General features: G+C 40.1%; 2 protein-coding genes across 2 annotated transcripts; both read right to left on the bottom strand.

Moving 5' to 3' along the window:
- Window positions 1-17,907: 17,907 nt before the first annotated feature.
- LOC108658111 (UDP-glucosyltransferase 2) lies at window positions 17,908-19,646 on the bottom strand. Its single transcript, XM_089258263.1, has 2 exons — window positions 18,934-19,646; window positions 17,908-18,874 (listed from the first exon to the last, which is right to left on the bottom strand). The coding sequence occupies exons 1-2, from the start codon at window positions 19,617-19,619 to the stop codon at window positions 17,947-17,949; spliced, it is 1,614 nt and encodes a 537-aa protein (XP_089114389.1). The 5' UTR covers window positions 19,620-19,646; the 3' UTR covers window positions 17,908-17,946.
- Window positions 19,647-20,138: 492 nt separating this feature from the next.
- On the bottom strand, window positions 20,139-21,814 carry LOC115562544 (UDP-glycosyltransferase UGT5-like). Its single transcript, XM_089257031.1, has 2 exons — window positions 21,129-21,814; window positions 20,139-21,063 (listed from the first exon to the last, which is right to left on the bottom strand). Exons 1-2 carry the CDS (start codon window positions 21,812-21,814, stop codon window positions 20,139-20,141), a joined length of 1,611 nt encoding a protein of 536 aa, XP_089113157.1.
- Between the last annotated feature and the right edge of the window lie 371 nt (window positions 21,815-22,185).

The raw sequence follows: 22,185 nt of genomic DNA, 5'->3' as shown, positions 1-22,185 counted from the left end.
AATCGATTTTTGGTTGATTTCGTTTTCAATTCAGCTGTAAGTCGTTTTAATTGATTCATCGCATTTCTACAAAATTTTTGAATGAGGAATGACAAGAGAAACCCATTGCAAACCATTAAGCAATGTAGCCTAAGTATAATTGATTAAGGCATGAATGAATGGCAGAAGAGTGAGAGAGAGAGAGAGAGAGAGAGAGAGAGAGAGAAGAGTTGGACATAGAGTTTAAGCATTTATTATCAATATAAATGAATTTATTAAATTCAAAATATATTTGATGAATATTCATAGCTAAAACTCATTTGCCTATAAGATTTAGAATTTTTATTTAATTAATTAATTATCAATAAAAGAATTGAACTGATATTCAAATTAAATATATATATTTAGTTCTATTGTATTGTATTATCATATCAGTTTCAGATCTCTGGCGAGCATTTGTTGAAAAGGATTCAAAGAATTTCGATAGGCAGAAAATTTGTATTTTGCCTCAATAATCTCTTACACAATGCCAATTATTTGTCCATCCATTGCTCTAACTGTGCACAGATCCATTTCGAGTATGAAGCGGCATTAGCTAGTTCATCTATGATAATGCCCACTAATTCGCATGTAGCTCACTATTGTGCCATTGATATAATAATATGGCTAGGCCCGGCCATGAACGAATTTCAGCTCATCTGGGGCTCAGAGCATCAGCTGCTTTTTGCCACATCAGGGCCACATCAGCATGGCCATCCTATTAGCTGGCTACAACGGCTCCCTACGCTCCGTAAGCCGTCTGGACAAATACTTTAATGCCGTAGCACAAAGTCCACGACGTAAAAATGCAGAAATATGTTTTTTATATGCCTAGCGAGATCCTCTTCACCAACTGTGCAAATAAGTAAAAAGTAATCCTAATTACAATTGCTAGTTATAAATAAACATGGACAAGGAGAAAGTAGCTCGGGGCGAAAAGAGAAAAAAAAAAAAAAAAACCCGGCTAGAGCAGGCTCTGTCTGAACGACGATGACGACGTCATTGTAATAATGAAAATCCCCAAACAAGCCATAAAAGGGATAAACGAAACGAAACGTAATGGAATGAATGAATGAACGAATGAGTGAGTCAGTGAATGGATGAATGAAATTTTTGGCAAGCTGCGAATGTGACAGGGTAACAGATTTTCGCTCGCAACAAATGAGAGATTGGGCTGAACCAGAGATAGAGCTAGAGGTAGAGGTAGAGGTAGTGTCAGAGGTAGAGACAAGGACCTTCAGCACGAGGAGTCAACAATATGTTAGCGACCTGTGCAAAAAATAAAATAAAATTCTTTTTAGTGGTTGGTGGTGGATGCGCTGCTCTTGCTGTTGTTGTTGTTGCTGTTGTTGCTAAAATATTTGTTTGCTTTGCAGCTTAAGGATTTTAATAAAGCAAATCGCTTAAATAGCTCAGCCCGACCCCGGCCAGACTCATAATTACAAATGTCTGACGGCTGCCGAGATGAAAATGTTTGAAATCGCTTAATGCCCCGGCTGCAGCACACCCCGAAAGGCGGAAACCCAGCTCAAGCCTTTGCCACACTCTATGCAATGCACCTCTGTGCAACATATTCCAAGCATATGTGCCCCTTTTTGACTTTCGCAATGGGAAATCAAACGACACAATGGCCAGATCGAACAATGGCATTAGCCATATATATATGTATATGTATATATGTATGTATATAGAGTTGAAAGTTGTCAATTGCCGGGTTGCTTATCAAGCGTTAAATTGCTGCAATTTGACAGTTTATCGTCGAGTCATCGTCAAAGACAATGCCAAAGGCTTTCTGCTATTTGCATAGCGTCAAGCTACCCGCCGCACTTGACCCTCTGCTGGCTGGCTGGCCAGAAACAAACTACGAGTAAAATGTCAAATTGTCGCCCCGTTTGCCGTTGCAACTAATGCAATTCATGTGTTTGTTGACTGTGCTGCTCGCAGAGAGCATCCGTCTCCACACGCTTGCCCAATCATCGTGCGCTCCCTTTGGCCTGTTTGCATTTGTTTGTTGTTTGTGTTTGCCTTGTCCTGTCGTATGCTCTCTACCGCCCTCCCGCTCTCTCTCTCTCTCTCTCTCTCTCTCTCTCTCTCTCTCTCTCTCTCTCTCTATCAATTTGCATGTTACCTTGCATTTGTATTGGCATTGAATTGCATCTCGTCTTGGACACCCTGTTCCCCACACGCTCTTTCAACTATTAGTTTATGTGCATGTATGTGTGTGTGTGTGTGTGTGTTCTTATCAACTACTACTTCCTGCCGCACGTCCTTGCTCTGACTTCCTTTGTCTGTTTGTCTGTCTGTGTGTGTGTCTGTGTGCGACTATTTGTTTATCTAACTATCAAAGTGCTGCGTGCTGCTTGCTGCTTGCTGCTTGCATGGCTCGAGATTCAAGTGTGTTAATTGCTGGCCTCCCCTTTCTCATCCATGGCCACGCCCTTTTGGCCATTGTTGCCCGGCCACTGCAGTTGCAGTCAACTTATATACATATTATTAAGCCACACACATCTCTGATAAATGTGCAAAAATCATGTGCGAGCTTTCGGTTCATTTGGTTTGGGCCTTCGACCAATTTGCAAGTATTTTCAGTTACTCAACAGATTAGAGACGAGATTAAGCTTCAAATTGATACAAATTAAAGGCTAATGAACTGCTCTGGCCATGCCCTCTCTCTCTCTCTCTCTCTCTCTCTCTCTCTCTCTGTCTCTCTAGCTTTGCTCATAAATAAATATATATTCAAGTTTATTGCTCTATTATCATTAGAATTGTTATACAAATTATCTTGCTTGACATTCATATTATAATTAGCATAGTTTAGATATCCATGGCTTCTATTATGAATATTTTAAGCAAGGCTGTGAATAGTTCAACGAGATTGTTTGACAAAAGGTGGCTTTCACATGATGAAAGTTTAAATATTTTTATATATAGATTATAAATTTATTCGTAACAAAAAATGGTAGACAAAATTTTCTTTTTTCAATGACTTTTTGTCTTTTGAGCTCAGCTGAAATTTTTGATCAGGACGACAGCTTAAGTTGCCTTTGTCTTTGTCTTTGGCTTTTAGTACTTATGCTTTAACAAATCCACGCATGGGGAAACTAATTAATCGTTCAAATATCATGCTATAGCCAAGGCATCAAAGAGCAGCCCAACTGCAGCCTGAGAGCAGTCCAAGCACAACTGAAGAGCAGCTCGGGTGCAGCGCAGACGGAGCCTAATCGCATCTCAAGAGCAACCCAATGACAGCTCACACGCAGCTCAAGAGGAGACCAAGAGAAGGCCAATCTCTGCCTAATCGCAGCTCACACGCAGCTCGAGAGTAGTCGCTGCTTAAACTGCGCAGTAAGCAGAGCACGTGCTTGTGTTGTTTGCTGTATATGTGTGAAGAAAGTGTAGAACGATCGGAAGAGCAGCGCTTCTTATGCTCAGGTCACACCACATTATCACATTGTCGGACAGTCTGGACTAGAGTACTCAATTAATTGTTTGTTGTAGAGTGTAATAAGGGAAATCATATATTTGATGAACTAACTAGAATATATATTAAATATATAAATCAATTCAGTCAGGATATTCTAATAATTGATGTATTGTATATATTGTGTATGAAATTTAATTACACTTTTTGTATTTGAATATTTTAAAATATTTTCATATTTTTTTATAATATGTATATAATATTTTAAAATATTTTCATATTTTTTATAATATGTATATTTTTGTTATTTTATTTTTTAGAAATTTAAGGTTTTTTTTTTCTCATATTTTGCAAATTTGTATAAATTAACAATTTTATATGAAAAACATTCTAAAATATTTTTATTTATATAACTTTATTTCTTATTTTAATGTTTTCAAATTTTCCACAATTTTTGTTTATTTATTAGCTTTCAATTATACATTAATATATTTAATTTAATTTATGTTGATAAATTTACTAGTAAATATATATGCCTTAAATCCAAAAGTATTTAGAAAATAAGTTTTGATTGAAACAACCAAGAGCCACTTACATTTTAATTGAGGTAAACACGAATTAGCATTGTTAGGAGTAAGCCGGCAGACAAACTATCATTTACACAAATACTAATCCGCTGTAATCAAAACTAACATTAAATATTAAAGAACCTTTAGTGAATATCAAAATAATTCAATAATAATATTTAATTAAGTTGAACTTTAAATCTAATTTGGCTCTATTAATACGGAAACAAATTCCAAATTTTAGACAACTTTCAATTTAATAACTCGAAGACATTGTCTGCGCTGTCTGGTTTAACGAAACCAAAGCAATTGGCCAGACATGTGGTTAGCTCAAGTGGTTTAGGAACTTGAGAACCTTTTTGGCTGCTCTCAACTGAGCTGGCCAAAAATGTATGCAAGTAGAGTGAAGTTGGCCCGGCATCGATTGTAGTCAGGCCAGCTACTAAACGCTCGAGAGTCGTCCACTCAACGCCAAACTAATTGAAACTTTGCCTAATGCCTGTTTATGGCACAAACAGCGAGCGGAGGGGGAAGGGGGGACGGGCCGTTGGTATTGTGTGACAGGGATAGGCGAATGTCTGATGTGCCAGATTATAAACTGCAACCTAAGACTTGGCAATAATTTGATAATTTAATTACACTTAACCTCGTTGAACCGACCCGCCACGCCAAGCCATACCCGCCGTCTCCTCCCACCGCCAACTCTTGCCATTCAGCATAATTTATGCAACTGCTAATGTATGTGTGTTGGTGTGTGTGTGTGTGTGTGTTGGTGTTGGTGTTGCCGGCGACATTTTGCTTGTAGAAACGCATGCATAAATAAGTTTTCACATAGGAGTCAAAGCATCGCCCGCTCCAGCCCACAGCCCACAGCGCCTAGCCTTTCAGCCCCTCAGCCCCTGAACCCCACCGCCTGGCAATATGTGTGCGGCATCCACATAATTGTCGGCCATGTATCTTACAAATGCAAATTAGATGCAAATGTTAATAATCTGCGTGGATGAATTTTAATGAGCAGCCAAAGTGTTTTGGCGACTTGACTCCGTCGCCGTCGCAGTTGCCACTAGAAAGTGTCAGACATGCATCAAGGATTAGCCCTGACCAGCCGAAGCTGTTCGTCTACAACAAGAATATGTTTTCCACTTTTCCTTTTTCATTTCCATTTCCATTTCCAGCGAATGGCAGCTGGAAACGTGCCTCATAGGTAGCCAGCCTAACCCTAGCCGCTTGTTATGTAGCCAATTTAGAGTTGAGAATTTTTTAATGGGGTTTGCCGCTTCCCCTAACCCTAGCAGCTGTACGAAGGCAACAGACACCAAGTGGCTGCGGCTAATTAACGCCGCTGTAAAGATGCCGAGAGCAGAGCAGAGCGCGCCAAGTGCTGCGTCACGTGCTCCTCTGAGATCCGACTATCAAAATTATGTTTTCTGACACTTTATTCGAGTCCAAATTTAGATGGTTCCGTCTGCGTCGTTTCCTTTGCGCTGCCCGAGTCCAAAAATGAAAACAGATGTTGAAAATCAGTTGCACATTAAATGCTGTTCATGTGGAAACTTAATTGTTGCCACAGCCACGAGGCAGCGTCGCCCCGTCGCGACGATCTGTCATTTTGCAACTCGGTTTGATTTGCGGCAAGTGTTGCACCCGACTCGACTCGGCTTAGGGGTTGCCGTCCGTGCAGCATTCCATTTAGGTGTTTAATATTTGCCCATAATTTTATACATATAAATACATTTATTTCGCTCTTTTTCCATTTGTTTGGCCAAACACACACACACACACACAGTGCCAGGTCACATATACACATATAAGTATATACATATCAATAATATGGGTTTATTTGCCCACACTGGAGGCGACATATGTTGCCAGCTCCAGCTGGGGTCGTGGTCACTGCGCAGAGGGCGAAGGGCGCAGGGCACTTGGCAATTGCAGCTAGAAATTGAAATCGATGACTGCTAATGATTATTATGATAGCGTCTCAATGGCAGAGTGCAACTGCAAAGGAATAATATATATATGTATATAGGAATAATATATATTCAGCTGTTCTGTTTGGTAGATAACTTGCTCAAGTGTTTGGAAAGGTGGAGAGATATTTCTATGTCTATATACCTGTGTGTAGTTATTGTTTATACAATTGAATAAATATGGGTGGATTAAACAGATAGAAGCAAACTAAACTTATATATAAGTAATATATTATAAGATTAATATTATATAAGATTCGAAAACTATATCATTTGATATTTTCTTCTTTTTTAATAAATTTTTTAATATTTAATATTGAGGTCAAACCATCTGAAAAGTACAATAATAATAATATAGCCCTTGAACTGTCTGTTAAGCTGCTAATCAAGAGCAAACATAATTGAAGAACAGTCTTTCAATCATAATTCTCTGATACTTTATCTATTTCTTATTTAATCATATACTTATAGCTCGTACTTCCTTCCAAAGAGTTACCCCGCTTACTTCTACTTGCAATAGTTTCTTTGAGTTAATATTTCCGATCGACTCGCTTCAGTCTCCCTACAAAAATAACTCCCTTTGCTTGGCTCAACTCCCTTCTGTTATCCAAACTCTCTTTCCTTATCGTGCCTAATTCTTAAGTGTTCCGTTTGCCTTGAAACATTGCCCATTCACATATGTGCTCATCGACAGACAATTACGATTTTCGCGTAATCGAACACTCAATTAAATTGCATTACTATAATTTCAGAGAGTGGGAATTGATATTTCGACATACGTCGCGCACATGATGCATTCCCAGATCGATGAATGCTGCGTCTATGCGTTCAGGGTTCACTTGGAGGATAACTGCGCGAATGTGCGTATGTGTGTGTGTGTGTGCAATAACTGCGCAATATATCAAACAAATACACCTGGGACTACGCAGCTCCTGCACCCGGGGATGTTTGGCTCGTGAGCGTGAAGAGCCAAGCGAAAACTGAAATATAAAACAACAACACAAGGAAAACAAAACAATGAAAATTCTCCAAATGAAAATGGAAAGCGTTTGCCAACGGAAAAAATATATATATTTATATGCGATTTAATGGAAATACGAGGGTTGGGCGCGAAACAACAAATAAAAATAATGGATTGAATCAAATTTTGGTAAAGAGTCAGTTGAAACCATAGACTATATATACATCTAGAGCGTGCGAGGGAGAGGGGACTGAGTCCACAGCGTGCATTCAGTTGCAGCAGCATCGACGGGAAACACGACAAATGACAACAAATGCAGAGCAAACACTGGACGGGCAAACAGTTTCGCAAGTGAATCGCCCACAATGAAAATAAAAGTTCTAAATGAAACGACGAATTTTAGATGATCTACTGCATGTGGATATATGATGCAGAAAGCCATTTGATTTTGCAGGAGAAATTTGTTCCAATAGCTTTTTGAACAGATGACGTTCTATGGGATCTTGAATCGATAACATTGAATCGTTGATAGTTATCGATCATTTGAAATCAACTTGATATCTGCTTGCTCATAAATTGGAGAAATTGTAATCTGTGAGATAGATGGAAAGACAGAGAAACGAACGGGTCGATTAGGTAGATGGATGACGAGATCGATGGATTTGTCGATGGCCAGACGAACACGGACTAGATCCGCTGACTTTACCTTCTCTAGCCATTAATATTCTATATATTTTATGCTACGTCTTTCTCTATCAGTTACATACATTTTGTTCTAACCAATATACCCAGAGTTACCATTTACACTAATAAAAAAAAGAAAACAAAAAACGACCTTGTAAAAATGTGAATGTCACTTTAGTCCAACTCTGCGATGTTGTTCTGCTACGCCTTAACCACTTCCGTTTTGTTCTCCACACAAAAAGAAGTCGTGAGCATTGTTGTTGTTTTTACCGCCATGCTAATCCTGTAACTGAGCCCTCGAGGGTCAGCCCGAGGGTGGCACCCGTGTGGCATGCCTCAGTGACTTTCGCTGTCGCCAGCGCAGCCTCGACTGGGATTAATTCCACACATTAGCCGGAAATTGTATATACCTATATATATATATATATATATATATATATATATATATTGTATATATGTGTATATATATGTGTAGTATATGGCCTGGCCAGTTGGTTGTTCCATGAATATGTTTCGCTCTTATAAAGTGTGCCTAATGCCGGGAGTTAAGCCTGGAAATCTTCCCGAGCTAAGCCGACATGACCAATGGCAGCCACTTGTTAATTTCTCATACTAATTTTTGTTGGCAGCTCTGTCGCTTGCTCTGCTCTGGTTTGGTTCGGTTCGGTTTCATTCATTTTTTAAGGGGTTTCTTTTTACGTTCGTATTGCCCCTTTCATTAATCACGCTGATCGCTTTTCGAGCACGCACTATTCGCCATCATTTTTTAGGATTTGGCGCGCATGTGGAATTTCCACACACGACACACAGCCATCTCCCACGGGGGGAAAACTGCGACACAGCAATGCTCTCTCTCTCTCTCTCTCTCTCTCTGTTCTGACAAGTAATTGAAATTTGTGTGAGTGATAAATTCAGTTGTGGTGCGCCATGTTAAGCGCATGATTAGCGCATTTTCCTCGCACATTTTGGCCACACAGCTCTTGGGAAATGGAGGTGTGGCAGAGTCGTGCGTGGCCTGCCAACAATGGCTTTTAATTATTTATTGCCTAATGACCTAATGACTTTTCTTAGCCCAGCCTGAGAAAGGCCCGAACTCTCAGTGATTCGCATAAAGCTAGTCAAAGGCAGCGTCAACAACAACAACAGCTACAGCTACTAAACAGAGCCAAAAGCACGCGCAGTCTATGTAATGAAATTTACGAACTGAAAGGCGAGAAATTGTCCGCTTATACAAATTGGTTTGGCCAGATAAATAGCTACAACTGCATCTACATAGAGTCTACTGATCTCAAATATCGCAAATAATATTATAGACTGTAATTAACATTAATTCAATAACATGAAATTTATGCTGAATGTAATAAATTCGATTTTTTGAATATTTAGTGAGCGCTAAGTTTATTCTGTTTAGTATTTAGAGAAAGAGTGAGAGTTAAGGAGAAAGGGACAGAGAGGATCAGAGAGAAATATAGACAGCCAGAGAAAGAGAGGGATGGATGGATGTCAGCTGAGAGAAACAGACGGAAGTTGTTGTTGAGTGAGGTGAGTAATTCAATATCGACATTTAAATAATTCAAAATATATATATGAAATAAATGTTTATCACTGTATTTTTTTTACAATTTATTTTTACTGCAAGTGTGCATAAAAAAGTATACTAAAGTTCTCATTTACCTCAAATTAAACTCTGCATATAAATTCCCATTGCGTCAGGTCAGTTTAATGCTCTTTACCTTTCTGCCTCAGACTCCTTTTTTGTTCTGTAAAAAAAAAAATCTAATTGCCTTATAATCCCATTAGCACCTTTATTAGCTGTCCATGAACGAGCCTGGGCTGTAATTTAGCAGAGGGTGGGCCCCACAAGTCGATATTGCCACATCCCCGCCCTCCCACACTGCCCGCAATCAACTCAATTTGCAAATTGTGGCCTGGCCTGGCATGTGCCGCACTTGAAAGTATTTTAAAACCATTTATTTCAAATGACCCACACGATGAAGAAGACGACGACGACGACGATGACGAGGAGCTGGGCCGAACAATTTTAAAACTCCAAACACGTAAAGGCAACCAAGGAACTTGGCCACGATTGCAACCTGGCCACGGCTGTTGCCTGGTGCCATAAAAAATTCATTTGACTTAAAAACTTTGAGAGAGACAACACAAAAAAAAAAAAAAAAAATACAAAATATAAAACCAACCGGGCAAAAAGTGAGGCAGCAAACTAAAGAGCAGTCGGTCGGGCCATGCATAGTCCGCAGTCGAAATTGATATTAAGTCAGGTGGCGCGTGTCCATTACACGCATTGCGGTCAGAAAGCGAAAGCCGCCTAGAACTCAGGTAGAATAAATATAGAGAGATATCAGCTGGCAAAAAGAGTGACGAGTGCCGAGTGGCGAATGGTGAGTGCGAGCGAGAGGGAGCTCACTTAAACTGACAGTTTTGAGGCACGCACATCTCGTGCATGGCATAAGCAAAACAATGCCCCAATCCCAAAACCAAACGCTTCGATCTGAACGAAGGGCAAATTTGCTTAGCCAGCGCGGAAATTGTGGCCTACTGCTGCTCTATTGTCTTATTGAACTCCGGAGTGGCATAGGCGAAGGAAACGGAAACGCGACCCGGCTGAAGCCTGAAGTGCACTCCGTCTCTCTCTCTCTTTCTCTCAATCTCAATCTCTCTTGTCCTCTACCTTTCTCGCTGCTGCTACGGTCAGCGCGGTCGGCGTTTTGTCAAAAGGCGCACGTGAACTATTAAAATCACTTAAGTGCAATTCATGTCACGTTCTGCGCCAGCCCAAAACTTACAAGCGATTGATATATGCGATGTCAGTGCCTCTTCTCTACGTAACTGTGCGATAAATGAACTGACACAATGTCTGGCCAATGCCTGATAAACTTGATCCCATTTGCATAAATCCATTTACCCATTCCATCCGCTATCAGCATTTATGATATTCTTGACGCTTTTGTTGGTCAAGGTCGCTGGCAAAACGAATGAATTCTATTCGATTTTAGATAAAGCAAACTTAAACAGAGTATAAAAACATAATTAAAGATATATAGATTTTTGGATTTAATATTTAATATTCTAAATTTATCATTTATTTATTGTCAATAAAACATTTTTAAATTTAATAAATTTCTATTAATATTAATCTATGTTAAGTGATCTGTCCCTCTACTTGTATTTCAAGTATGCCCATTTACCGTGGGCATTATATATGGGTATCAGAGGCCTAATAGGTTGTGTCTTTCAATATATTTATTTTACTTATCTCTCAACATATTTCTCTATAAATCAATACTCACTTTAATTAAGTTTCCATAAGCTCTGTTATTAGCCTGGGTGTTTCTGTTACACATCAGATTCAACTTAAATAAAAAAAGTCTACCATTTAAGCCCTGAAAGAATTTCCATATATCCATAATAAAGTTAGAGTCCAACTATATGTAAGGGCTGCATTTGGTTATTTATTCTTTTGAATTTAAATTAGTGTTGGAATTTTCATTAATTTACTGCACAGATACTCAATATTTGTAATTGATACACACATCCACACACACTCGTACTCACTCATAAATGTATTTGCTTTTTTGTGGCTTGGATACGAATTTATTTAAATATTTAAATACATTTTGACGCTTGGCGAGATTCCCATTCGCATTTTTAATGAAAAATGTGCAGAGATGCGTGTGTTCAGGAAATAAACAACATCAGCATTTAGGAAAGCATATTGCCATGTTTCGTTGGCCAAAATAGATTTGATCTAAGCTGATTATTTACACTGGCAAACTGGGTAAAGCAACTGACCCAATTCGAGCGAATGAGCAAACAAAATATTATACTGAATTGATTTTGGACACAGTTGTGTACGTTGATTAATTTTACAACTATTTGCGTACATCCCGAAACAATTAATGCGAGACCACAAAAGTTGACACTCAGTGCCAACAACTCTGAAGTATCTACGGAAGGAATTCTGTTATGCTCCAGCGGCGTTTTGTCAATTAAATGCTGGAAAATTTAACGCCACAGCCCGCAGCTCTAATGAAAACTGCAAGGGAGAGCAAGAGCATAAGATGTCGCACCATTTACAAGGGCAGCCCACTTGATCAGGCCAACACAACAGCACAGCACAACAACAACAAACAGCAGCAACAGCAACAGAAATGCCATTGCACTTCTCCATCTCCTGCTCACTTATATACAAGCATCTCAGCTGCACTGATTAATTACAGACAAATAAATAAATTTCTACCTCTGTCCTTCGTTTTACTGCACGCTTTTCGTGTCATGTGTGGAATGATAAAAATACTTAGAACTGTGTATAGCATATTTTAAATACCCTGTAGAAAAAGTAGTAGTATAAGTTATAAGTTAGTATAGTATAAGTTAAATAACTGTAGACAAAGATAATAGTATAGTAAGTAAAGTATAAGTATAATAAGTATATAAGCAGTATAAGTTATAGTAAGTATAGTTACGTTATAAGTATAAGTAAGTTCCGTCTCCGTATCCGTCTAAGTATAAGTATCCGTATACGTATAAGTCTCCGTCTACGTCTCCGTATAAGTCTAAGTCTCCGTCTCCGTCTCCGTATCCGTCTCCGTCTCCGTCTCCGTCTCCGTCTCCGTCTCCGTCTCCGTCTCCGTCTCCGTCTCCGTCTCCGTCTCCGTCTCCGTCTCCGTCTCCGTCTCCGTCTCCGTCTCCGTCTCCGTCTCCGTCTCCGTCTCCGTCTCCGTCTCCGTCTCCGTCTCCGTCTCCGTCTCCGTCTCCGTCTCCGTCTCCGTCTCCGTCTCCGTCTCCGTCTCCGTCTCCGTCTCCGTCTCCGTCTCCGTCTCCGTCTCCGTCTCCGTCTCCGTCTCCGTCTCCGTCTCCGTCTCCGTCTCCGTCTCCCGTCTCCGTCTCCGTCTCCGTCTCCGTCTCCGTCTCCGTCTCCGTCTCCGTCTCCGTCTCCGTCTCCGTCTCTCTCTCCGTCTCCGTCTCCGTCTCCGTCTCCGTCTCCGTCTCCGTCTCCGTCTCCGTCTCCGTCTCCGTCTCCGTCTCCGTCTCCGTCTCCGTCTCCGTCTCCGTCTCCGTCTCCGTCTCCGTCTCCGTCTCCGTCTCCGTCTCCGTCTCCGTCTCCGTCTCCGTTCTCCGTCTCCGTCTCCGTCTCCGTCTCCGTCTCCGTCTCCGTCTCCGTCTCCGTCTCCGTCTCCGTCTCCGTCTCCCTCCCTCCCGGGTCTTTTCGGGCCTTCTTTATTGTATTCTTTTGGCTGTATTTGAAATTTATTTCTGCTGCCTTTGCCTTTTTGGATTATTAATTACGCTGACACTTTCGGTCTGCGCTAATGAGCACCGAAATAGAATTTTTTCCATAATTTGGCTTCTGTCTATAGGAGCATCGTGCATTCGTATAAAGCATATTCCTGCGCTTCCACCTCCGGCTGCATAATTTTATGCAAATGACGTTGCTTGAGCAAACATAACCTCATTTTTGATAGCCCAGCTTCGATATGGAACGCTTAGATGTCGCAGTTGTTTCTGCTGCTACTGCTGCTATTGCTGTTGCTGTTGCTGTTGCTGCTGCTGGCCATTCGGCGGCCACTTAACTCTACACTGCACTACACGTTCATGAAAAATGATTATAAGTGGGTCACAGGATATGCAAATGTTTCTTTTTCACGCTCAGCTTACGACAATGGCAGAGTGGAGCGAACTGGAGCACAGCTGCTCCAACGGCCGCCAGAGGGCGTTGCCTAGCGGCAGGTGTTGGGCCACTCTTGAGTTATGTTCACATATATATATATATTTATATATATACATGCGTTTATGTATATGTCTGCCTGAGGACTATACGTACTTGGCAGGACATTTTGCAAATGCAACTGAAAGTTTGCCAAGAAAATGGTGAAAGTTTTTTCCGCTTTAGTATTTTATAACCGCCATCGCCGCCAGCTGCAAGTTGGCAGTTGCAACTTTAATTTTGCAGAGAGAGAGAGAGAGAGCACAGTGCCCAGTGGACAGTACCGAGCAGTACAGAAAGCACGACAAGAAATAACAACAGCAACAACAATGGCAAGAACAACGCCTACAGTTACATTTGATTTAATTTTCTATGCCAGTTCCACGAAGCCAAACGCACAACGCATGAAAAACTAATCAAAACGGCGCTCGTCCTGGGACCCACTTGTGCCCGGACCCTCCACATTGACCACGTGTCCATCCAGCCAGCTTGCCATCGGCCATTTGCTGCCTGACACATGCACATGTCCTTGCGACTCTAATCCCAGAGTGAAAGTTTATTTGGCTTTTTACCATTTCCTTGGCAAAGTCAGATGGTTTAAAATGTGTCACTACTTTTGCCGTTTGTGTATATATAAATAAATATATATGTATATATTTTTATTTTATTTTATTTTATTTTTTGTTTGTATTTAGTTTTTACTCGAATCACATAAAGAAATATTATATGTTTGTTTTATTTGCGCTCAGAGCTAGAGAACTTTTCGACTTGGATGAGTTCTGTGTTTCAGACATTGAGATTGAAATGTCATCAGAAATAAAAATACATGAAATCCTTGGCTCTGGCATGCAAATGCAAAATGAAAAGTTCACACAATCAATAAAAAACATAATTGTATCTCACAACACACAAATATGGCTCACAAGTGAAGAAGTGTGTGTGTGACGACTTTAAAAGCTTTAAAACTTTTGCTATACATATGTAAAATGTCATATATATAATCTATATAAGTCTGTCAATAGCTAATCTTGCCATTATTTCATATTTATAATAATATTGACAATATAGGTAAAAATAAAACATCGAGAAATTTTTAATAAATATTTTAAAACAATCTAAGCACTTATCTACGCCTTTTACACTAACAACAATTTAAAAATCGTCCATAGTCTAGGCACTAAATAATTTATTTTGTAAGAGCAAAAATCTCTGGCTCTTTCTCTCGCCTGTTTAAAGTGTTTAATTATTGATAGAAAACGAAACCTGAGCATTTTAGCATTTTCAAGAATTTCCGCTTTCAGCTGTCTTAAAATAAAAACCTCAAAGCTGAAGCAACCGCAGAGCACTGATGACCGTAAACCAAGCTGTAGACCCAGTCCCTGGGATATATTTGTTTTATTTTCTATTTTCTATTTTTAGTTTTTGTAGCGCTTCTTTAAGCTCCAAACATTTTGCTTAGTTTGGCAAAAACACGCAGCGACCATTTTTCATATTTTCATTTATAAATTTATTATAAAGCCAGCAACAGCAGCAGCAGTGAGAGCAGCAACAGCTACTCTTTGCTGGTGGATGGGCTTAATAGCTACCATTTGCCCCTGCCGCCGCTACAACTCCTGCTCATGTCCCTGATGTTGCCACACAGCTCTACCCACTCTGGCAGTGCTCTTGGCTGCGGTTTAGAGCAACGGCTACTTTGGCATTTATTTTAAATTATAGTTCGCAGTAATAACTAATGCTCAAAGAGCAGTTGTTGCTGCTGTTGTTGTTGCAGCTGTTGTTGTTGTTGTTTATATTCTAGTTGTTGGCTGCTGAAAGTTGGTTGGGTTGTTGTCGCTGCCATGCACAGAAATTATAGACATTTTGGTCTGTGTGGATGTGTGTGTGCGTGTGCGTGTGTGTGTTTAGTTTTTAGCCGTTTAATGACAGTATTTGCCAGCTATGCCATACTTCTATGGCAGCTTGACATGAGATTCCGATCGGTTTTGGAGCGTTGAGGGGCTTTCAATTAAATTCGCTGCAAAGTGAATGTGGATTAAACAGTTTGACAAGTCATCTGCATAATTATGAAAACCAGTTGACATTTTTGCAGCCACTAATTGAAAATTCCTCAAGTCAAGCCAATGCTGTCAGGCAGCTGGCAAGTTTCTCGCCAATTTCCATGCAACAGCGACACAACACAATATGCCAATCGATGTGTGTGTATGTGTGTGTGTGTGTATGTGTATATGTTCGTGTGTGGGTTCTGTGTTGTGTGAACGTATTTTCACCATTATGGCTATCGCCCCTTTGGGGCCGCCTAATGGCCATCACGCCCCCTGAAACACTCCCCAACACAAAGCGTCAGTAAATATGAATGAGTTCCAGTTAATGAAATATTGAAATATGAATAGACAAACTCGCCTTCCTACACTCCAAAGCAATCATATGTCCATCAAGCACAACTTTGTCTGTCAAAGTCGACAGCGAAATGAGCTCAGCTCAAGCGCATGAGCAGGACTTGGAAATACCCTGTAATGCTGCTAACATTCAGCATTTTAACTTCGAATCAAAATAATCACTCATATAAATGGAAATAAAAATCTCTTGCAAATCGGCATAAGCTGTGCCCTATATACCTCTCTCTATCAAACTTATTAGGGTAGCGGCAGAAGAAAAAAAATATAATTTAATCGTAAGCTTGCAAGCGAAATAAAGCCTTTACCGCGAAGGGGCTTTCACCCATCAGAAAAAAAAGGAAAAGTAACCCGAAACAAACAAAAATTACAACGCTTAATTATGAAAAGTTTTTTTTTTTTTCTCCTCCATCAGTTCGTCGAGGAAAATGAGTAAAAATGTGGAAAACACACGAAACGAGTTAATGAGCGAAATTATAATGAAGTTTTTCGCTTAGCTGGGGTGTTCGACGAGTACCGCTAGCCACCCTCGTGGCGCCAGCATGTGGGTCAGAGCTGTTCGGGTAGCGGCTGCCTGTAATGGGGCTAATCAAATATTTGACATTTGTTTTGGGCGGCGCTGCCGTTGAGCTCAACTTGTCTACTCCAAAACTCATTAGAATCGCTGTGCGTGGGCCTAGACAAGGAGCCCCTCATTGCTAAGATGGACAATCGCACAGGGCAGACGGCCTGGGCAGTCAGCCATGCTGTATGCAGCGAAATATTTCATTAAATCGCTTAACATTGCAACTGCAATCCAAGTAACCAACAGCCAACATCAACAGCCACATTAACAATGACGCCAACAACACCATAAAAAAAGCAAAGGCGCACCAAGTGCAACGTCGGGTCAGCAAGATATTTAAATGACCTGCGCAAGAGTGTTAAGACTGTTCAAAAAGAAAATTATAAAATAAGAATTTACATAAAAATGAATTTAATAAATTTAATAATTAATTTTTATGATTTTCTTATATTTTTGTAAACTTTAAAGTAATATTATTATTAATATTATTATTATTATCAATTTTACGTAGTATTAATCAAAATATATTTTATATAATATATATAAATAAAATAGGAATTTCGTTTTTACTTTTATGGCATGTATGTAAGTAATTTTAAAATTATTATATTAGATATATCTTATATATCCTTAACCATGTCATGGCATCTAAAAGTACATTTTTTAATATTCTTTGCAATCGTCAACTATCTACAAGAACAAGAGAATCATTTAAATTAAAATTCACAAAATCTTGATTATTAATTCGATATTCTTTTGGTCATTTTTGTAACAACTGCATGCTTCGAGGAAAACAACATTGTGAACCGTCAGCTAATGTACAGCTGCTTGTATATTGACATAGATTGGGGGTCGAACAACCTTCATTAATGTTCTTGATAGTCTGAATTGTAGATGCCGTGGGGAATTAAAGTGTAAACGCGTGCACACAAACGAGTGGAGGAAAATGAAAAAGACAAAAACGGAAGCGGAAATGTTTAATGCGGGTTTGCTAGCACCGAGGACGATGCGTTGACGTGTCCAACTCGCCGGCCAGCCGGCCGGCCGGCTGCCCGGCTGCCTGGATGACCAATGTAAAACGTAGGTCGAGCCTTGGAGCGAGACCAAAGCTGAGACCATGTACATGTGAGCTACGCAGTACCGAAAGCCGATAAATATTTATTTGCATGTATATGTGAGTCTGTGTGCGTGTGTATTTATGTGTGCGTGTGTGTATATGTTAATTAAGAATTTGCAGCAGGCTGGCAGACGATTAAATGTGTACGAAAATGTGCCGCCTGGCATCCATTGACCCCACCGCACAACAGCCGCATGCTGTCCATTGCCATCGTTGTGCTGGACACGCAAAGGACGACCATTAGTTCCGGCCGGAGGGGCAAGGGTTGGCGCCGATAATCGAATGAATTAATGGAACACGCAAATGAAATAAAAATCGGCAGCGCCAGCGATTCATTTGGATAAATCTCTTAGCTGGCAATGACTACAAAGAGAAACAGCCATACACGAGAGAGCCAGTTCCTACCGAACTGAATACAGCCTTTATAGAAAAATGAAATATCATAGACCTTAATCAGTATTTATTCATGTAACTCATTCTAGGTAGACTAGAATTCATATACATCACGTTTGTATTTAAATATATTTTATTTAGTTTTCACCTTCTTCGTCTTTTTAACCTTTGATGCATTTTTCGGCTTTCCACCCATGTTTTTATACAAACATTTAACCATCTTTCTAAAGACGAACAAACTCAGAGCTATGAGACATGAGAGCAGTGCATATATGTCCAAATTATTGGCTGCTATAAAACTCATGTGGACAAGGGGGCTCTGCAAATGAGCTGCTCCATGATGCCTCAGTACATATTCAACCCAATAGAGCACGGTCTGACGAGCTGTCAATGGGCGATCACGGAAGAGCTGAGAGAATGCTTTCACCTTTTCCGTATATTGGGGATTCTCGAGAACTTCTTTGATGTTATCATGGAAGGGTTTCTCCTCCAGGGTTAATAAGCTCATACTCAAACCAAATCCATCCTTAACCATCTTCTCAGCATTAGCGGGTTGATCGCCAAACACTGGCAGCGAGAGCATAGGCTTTCCGTGAAACTGAGATTCTGTGATGCCGCCTCTTCCAGCGTGATTAATGAAGAGCTTAATATTGGGATGGGCTAGAATATCATCTTGTGGCAGCCACTTGGAGTAGAGAATATTGTCAGATTTTCCAGGGGTTTTATGAAGATCCTCCCACTTCCAGATGATTTTTTGCTTCAGCTTGGATAGAACGTTAAACATCTTTTGAACCGTATCCGGCTTCAAAAATGCTCCTTTCAAATTGGAACCTAGACTAAGAAGGATTGCTCCGTGTGTAGCATTTTGTAAAAAGTCAGCAATTGGTTTTGGCAAGGGATCGGGCTTTTCCTTAATTTGAATTCCTCCAACTTCAATAGCTCCCGGGAAATTGGGTCGAATGGGACCTTCACTAATGCCATGAGAATTGAATAGAACAAGCGATATGTTTTTGTTGAGATCTTCATATTTCGGCATAGTTGGATCATCTCCATAGAGCTCCCTGTGAAAAGATTCAAAAGCTCAGAAATTGTATAGAGCATTTGTTAGGTTCTCACTTACTCGTAATATTTTGCATTATCCTTATCCGCAAGGTACACAAATGTTTTAAATGCGCTTAGTAATATATAATTTTTTAGGCGCTGTCCAAAGCCCATTGATTTACCTTTTTCGACGGAAACACCCATGGTCGGAACATAGGCTTGGGTTTGAAAGTCCCCAAGCATGGGATCGAATAGTTCGGATTGGAACATTGAAGTGACTATCACCACTGGCACCTTCAGCTTCTGAGCAATGCCTATTTGAAAAGTATTGAAGAAATAGCCGACCATCACGAGATCGAACTTGTTATCCTTGTTCTCGTACAGATCTCGAACACGTGGATCTTTCATGACATCGCGACTCTTGTCAAACATTGCCAAAAAGTCTTTCCGCATGCGAAATACAGCTGCAATAAGGTCAGAATTGTCTCTCTCAACCATTCCGGCGATGCTGGCCTCCTTGGCTTTGTCCTCCTCTTCGGTGAGCGGCACGTATATAAGGTTTAGATTCTTGTGGGTCACGTGCGGTATCAGAGTTGTGATCACCGTGACATTATGTCCGTTCTCAGCCAACACCTTGGCCATTGAAATTTCAACAATCAGATGAGATGGAGAGGGACAGCTAAATACTGCTAAAATGTTTGCTCCGCGGGATCCATTGATAAAGAGAGCCGCGAGAAGCAATAGGAATCGAATCTTGAGCGACATGTTCCCGGCTAGAATATTCGTCGTACACTGAACTTCACTTACTGTGAAGTAGGAATTTTTATGGTTAACTAAATGTTGTTTAGCTCACAGTGACGTGGCATTTATATGCGATATGGTCGGTTATCAATTAACGAAATGTAATGAATATAGCTAAAAATATGGGCCACTGCTTGCCCACAGAACAATTGGTAATCTGCAGTCTATTCACTAACTGAGCGTATCGGCATAGAGTGCAGTCTTATAAATTGATAAGCGATAGCACTGACAAACTTAGTAGGTAGAGGATTTGTTAACGATGCGTTATTGGAGGTTTTCTTTTCAAGGTGTTTCTTAATAATACTTTATCATCCGGAGAGCAGCTGTTTCAAATATTCAAGGAGTGTCTTCATAGAAGATTCTTTTATCAACTGTTTACTAAATTAAATCGCTTTTATAAATAAAATCTCAAATGTCCCACTAATAATCGGAATTCGGCTTAAAATGGTTTCTGGAATATGGTGAATTGTTTATTATTTTAATTCAAATAGTTTTCAGTTTCCTTGGCTTGAAAAGCGAGCCACTTTTCCTTTTTCCACTAATATTTTCATACAAAAACTTAAATACTAATTTGAAGAGAACCCAAACAACAGCTATGAAGAAAATTAGCAATGCATATATGTCCAAATTATTGGCTTCTATAAAACTCATGTGGACAAGGGGGCTCTGCAAATGAGCTGCTCCATGATGCCTCAGTACATATTCAACCCAATAGAGCACGGTTTGACGAGCTGTCAATGGGCGATCACGGAAGAGCTGGGAGAATGCTTTCACCTTTTCCGTATACTTGGGATTATCGAGAACTTCTTTAATGTTATCATGGAAGGGTTTCTCCTCCAGGGTTAATAAGCTCATACTCAAACCAAATCCATCCTTAACCATCTTCTCAGCATTGCCAGGCTGATCTGCGAAAACTGGCAGCGAAAGCATAGGTTTTCCGTGAAACTGAGATTCCGTGATGCCGCCTCTGCCAGCGTGATTAATGAAGAGCTTAATATTGGGATGGGCTAGAATATCATCCTGTGGCAGCCACTTGGAGTAGAGAATATTATCAGATTTTCCAGGGGTTTTATCAAGATCCTCCCACTTCCAGATGATTTTCTGTTTCAGTTTGGACAGCACATTGAACATCTTTTCAATAGTCTCGGGCTTTAAATAGGCTCCCTTGACATGGGTGCCCAGGCTCAGAAGGATTGCTCCGTGCGTAGCATTTTGTAAAAAGTCAGCAATTGGCTTTGGCAAGGGATCGGGCTTTTCCTTAATTTGAATTCCTCCAACTTCAATAGCTCCCGGGAAATTGGGCCGAATGGGGCCTTCGCTAAGGCTATGCGAATTGAAGAGGACAAGTGATACATTTTTGTTGAGCTCCTCATATTTTGGCATCGTCGGATCATCGCCATAGAGTTGCCTGCAACAATTTAAATAGTTCAGTGGTTTAAATATTTCCCCTGATATCTGTGTGTTTTGACTTACTGGTAATAGTTGGCGTTATCTATGTCAATAAGATACCTAATTATTTCGATCATGCTGATTGTCTGGTAATTTTTTATTCGTTGCAATAAACTCATTACTTGACCTTTTCCCATGGAAAGAAACATTGATGGAACATAGGATTGCGTCTGTATATCTCCAAGCATTGGGTCGAATATTTTCGATGGGAACATTGAGGTCGCCACCACCACTGGAACCTTCAGCTTCTGTGCGATGCCGATTTGAAAGTTATTAAAGCAGAAACCGACCATCACAAGATCGAATTTGTTATCCTTGTTCTCGTACAGATCTCGAACGCGTTGATTTTTCATAACATTAAAGTTGATGTTATTCGCGATATAAATTTCTTTCCTCATGTGAAACAGAGCCCTGAACATATTCGAATTGTCTCTCTCAGTCATGTTGGCTATGCTCGCTTCATGTGCTGCGTGCTCCTTCTCAGTCAGTGGCACGTATATATGGTTGAGATTCCTGTGAGTTACATGAGGCTTCAGAGATGTGACCACCGTGACATTATGCCCATTCTCAGCCAACACTTTGGCCATTGACATTTCAACAATCAAATGCGAAGGAGCAGGAAAACTAAATATTGCTAAAATGTTTGCTCCACGCGATCCATTGATAAGTAGAACCGCGAGACACGAAAGGAATAGAGTCTCAGAAGACATGTCGACGGCTTGAAAATTCACCGTATACTGATCTTAAAATTATGCAGAGCTATGGGTTAAATATTACTTACAGCAGTGTGGAAAAAAGATAACTAGAAAATCTGCATGAATTTGGAGAAAATCCAATTTGTTCAGCTGATAATTTAAATACATGCAAAACAAACTGTTCGTAACGCAGTCATGCTGTTTTCCAATAAATTGATAAGACCTAAATTTGAATTGTAATATCTGTCTATTTTACATTATTTTAGGGCAATCTATCTATTTACCCACTGAAATATCTTCATAGAAATCGGGTAATCCAGCCGTTTATTGTTCATTCATGACCTTGCTCAATTCGTACATTGTTTCGTCTTATCGGTCAAGTTCGG

Source organism: Drosophila navojoa, chromosome 3, assembly GCF_054131105.1.
Source record: "Drosophila navojoa isolate 15081-1374.11 chromosome 3, UAZ_NAV_1.0, whole genome shotgun sequence".
NCBI classification, from domain to species: Eukaryota; Metazoa; Arthropoda; class Insecta; order Diptera; family Drosophilidae; genus Drosophila; species Drosophila navojoa.
This window is presented reverse-complemented; position numbering and strand designations above follow the sequence as displayed.

What these genes read in the sequence shown, in the direction of transcription:
- LOC108658111 (XM_089258263.1), bottom strand. Translation starts at nt 19,619, where the DNA reads ATGTCGCTCAAGATTCGATTCCTATTGCTTCTCGCGGCTCTCTTTATC. An exon ending in GATAATGCAAAATATTACGA is followed by an intron (nt 18,875 to 18,933) that starts GTAAGTGAGAAC and finishes ATCTTTTCACAG; the next exon opens with GGAGCTCTATGGAGATGATC.
- LOC115562544 (XM_089257031.1), bottom strand. Translation starts at nt 21,814, where the DNA reads ATGTCTTCTGAGACTCTATTCCTTTCGTGTCTCGCGGTTCTACTTATC. An exon ending in GATAACGCCAACTATTACCA is followed by an intron (nt 21,064 to 21,128) that starts GTAAGTCAAAAC and finishes AAATTGTTGCAG; the next exon opens with GCAACTCTATGGCGATGATC.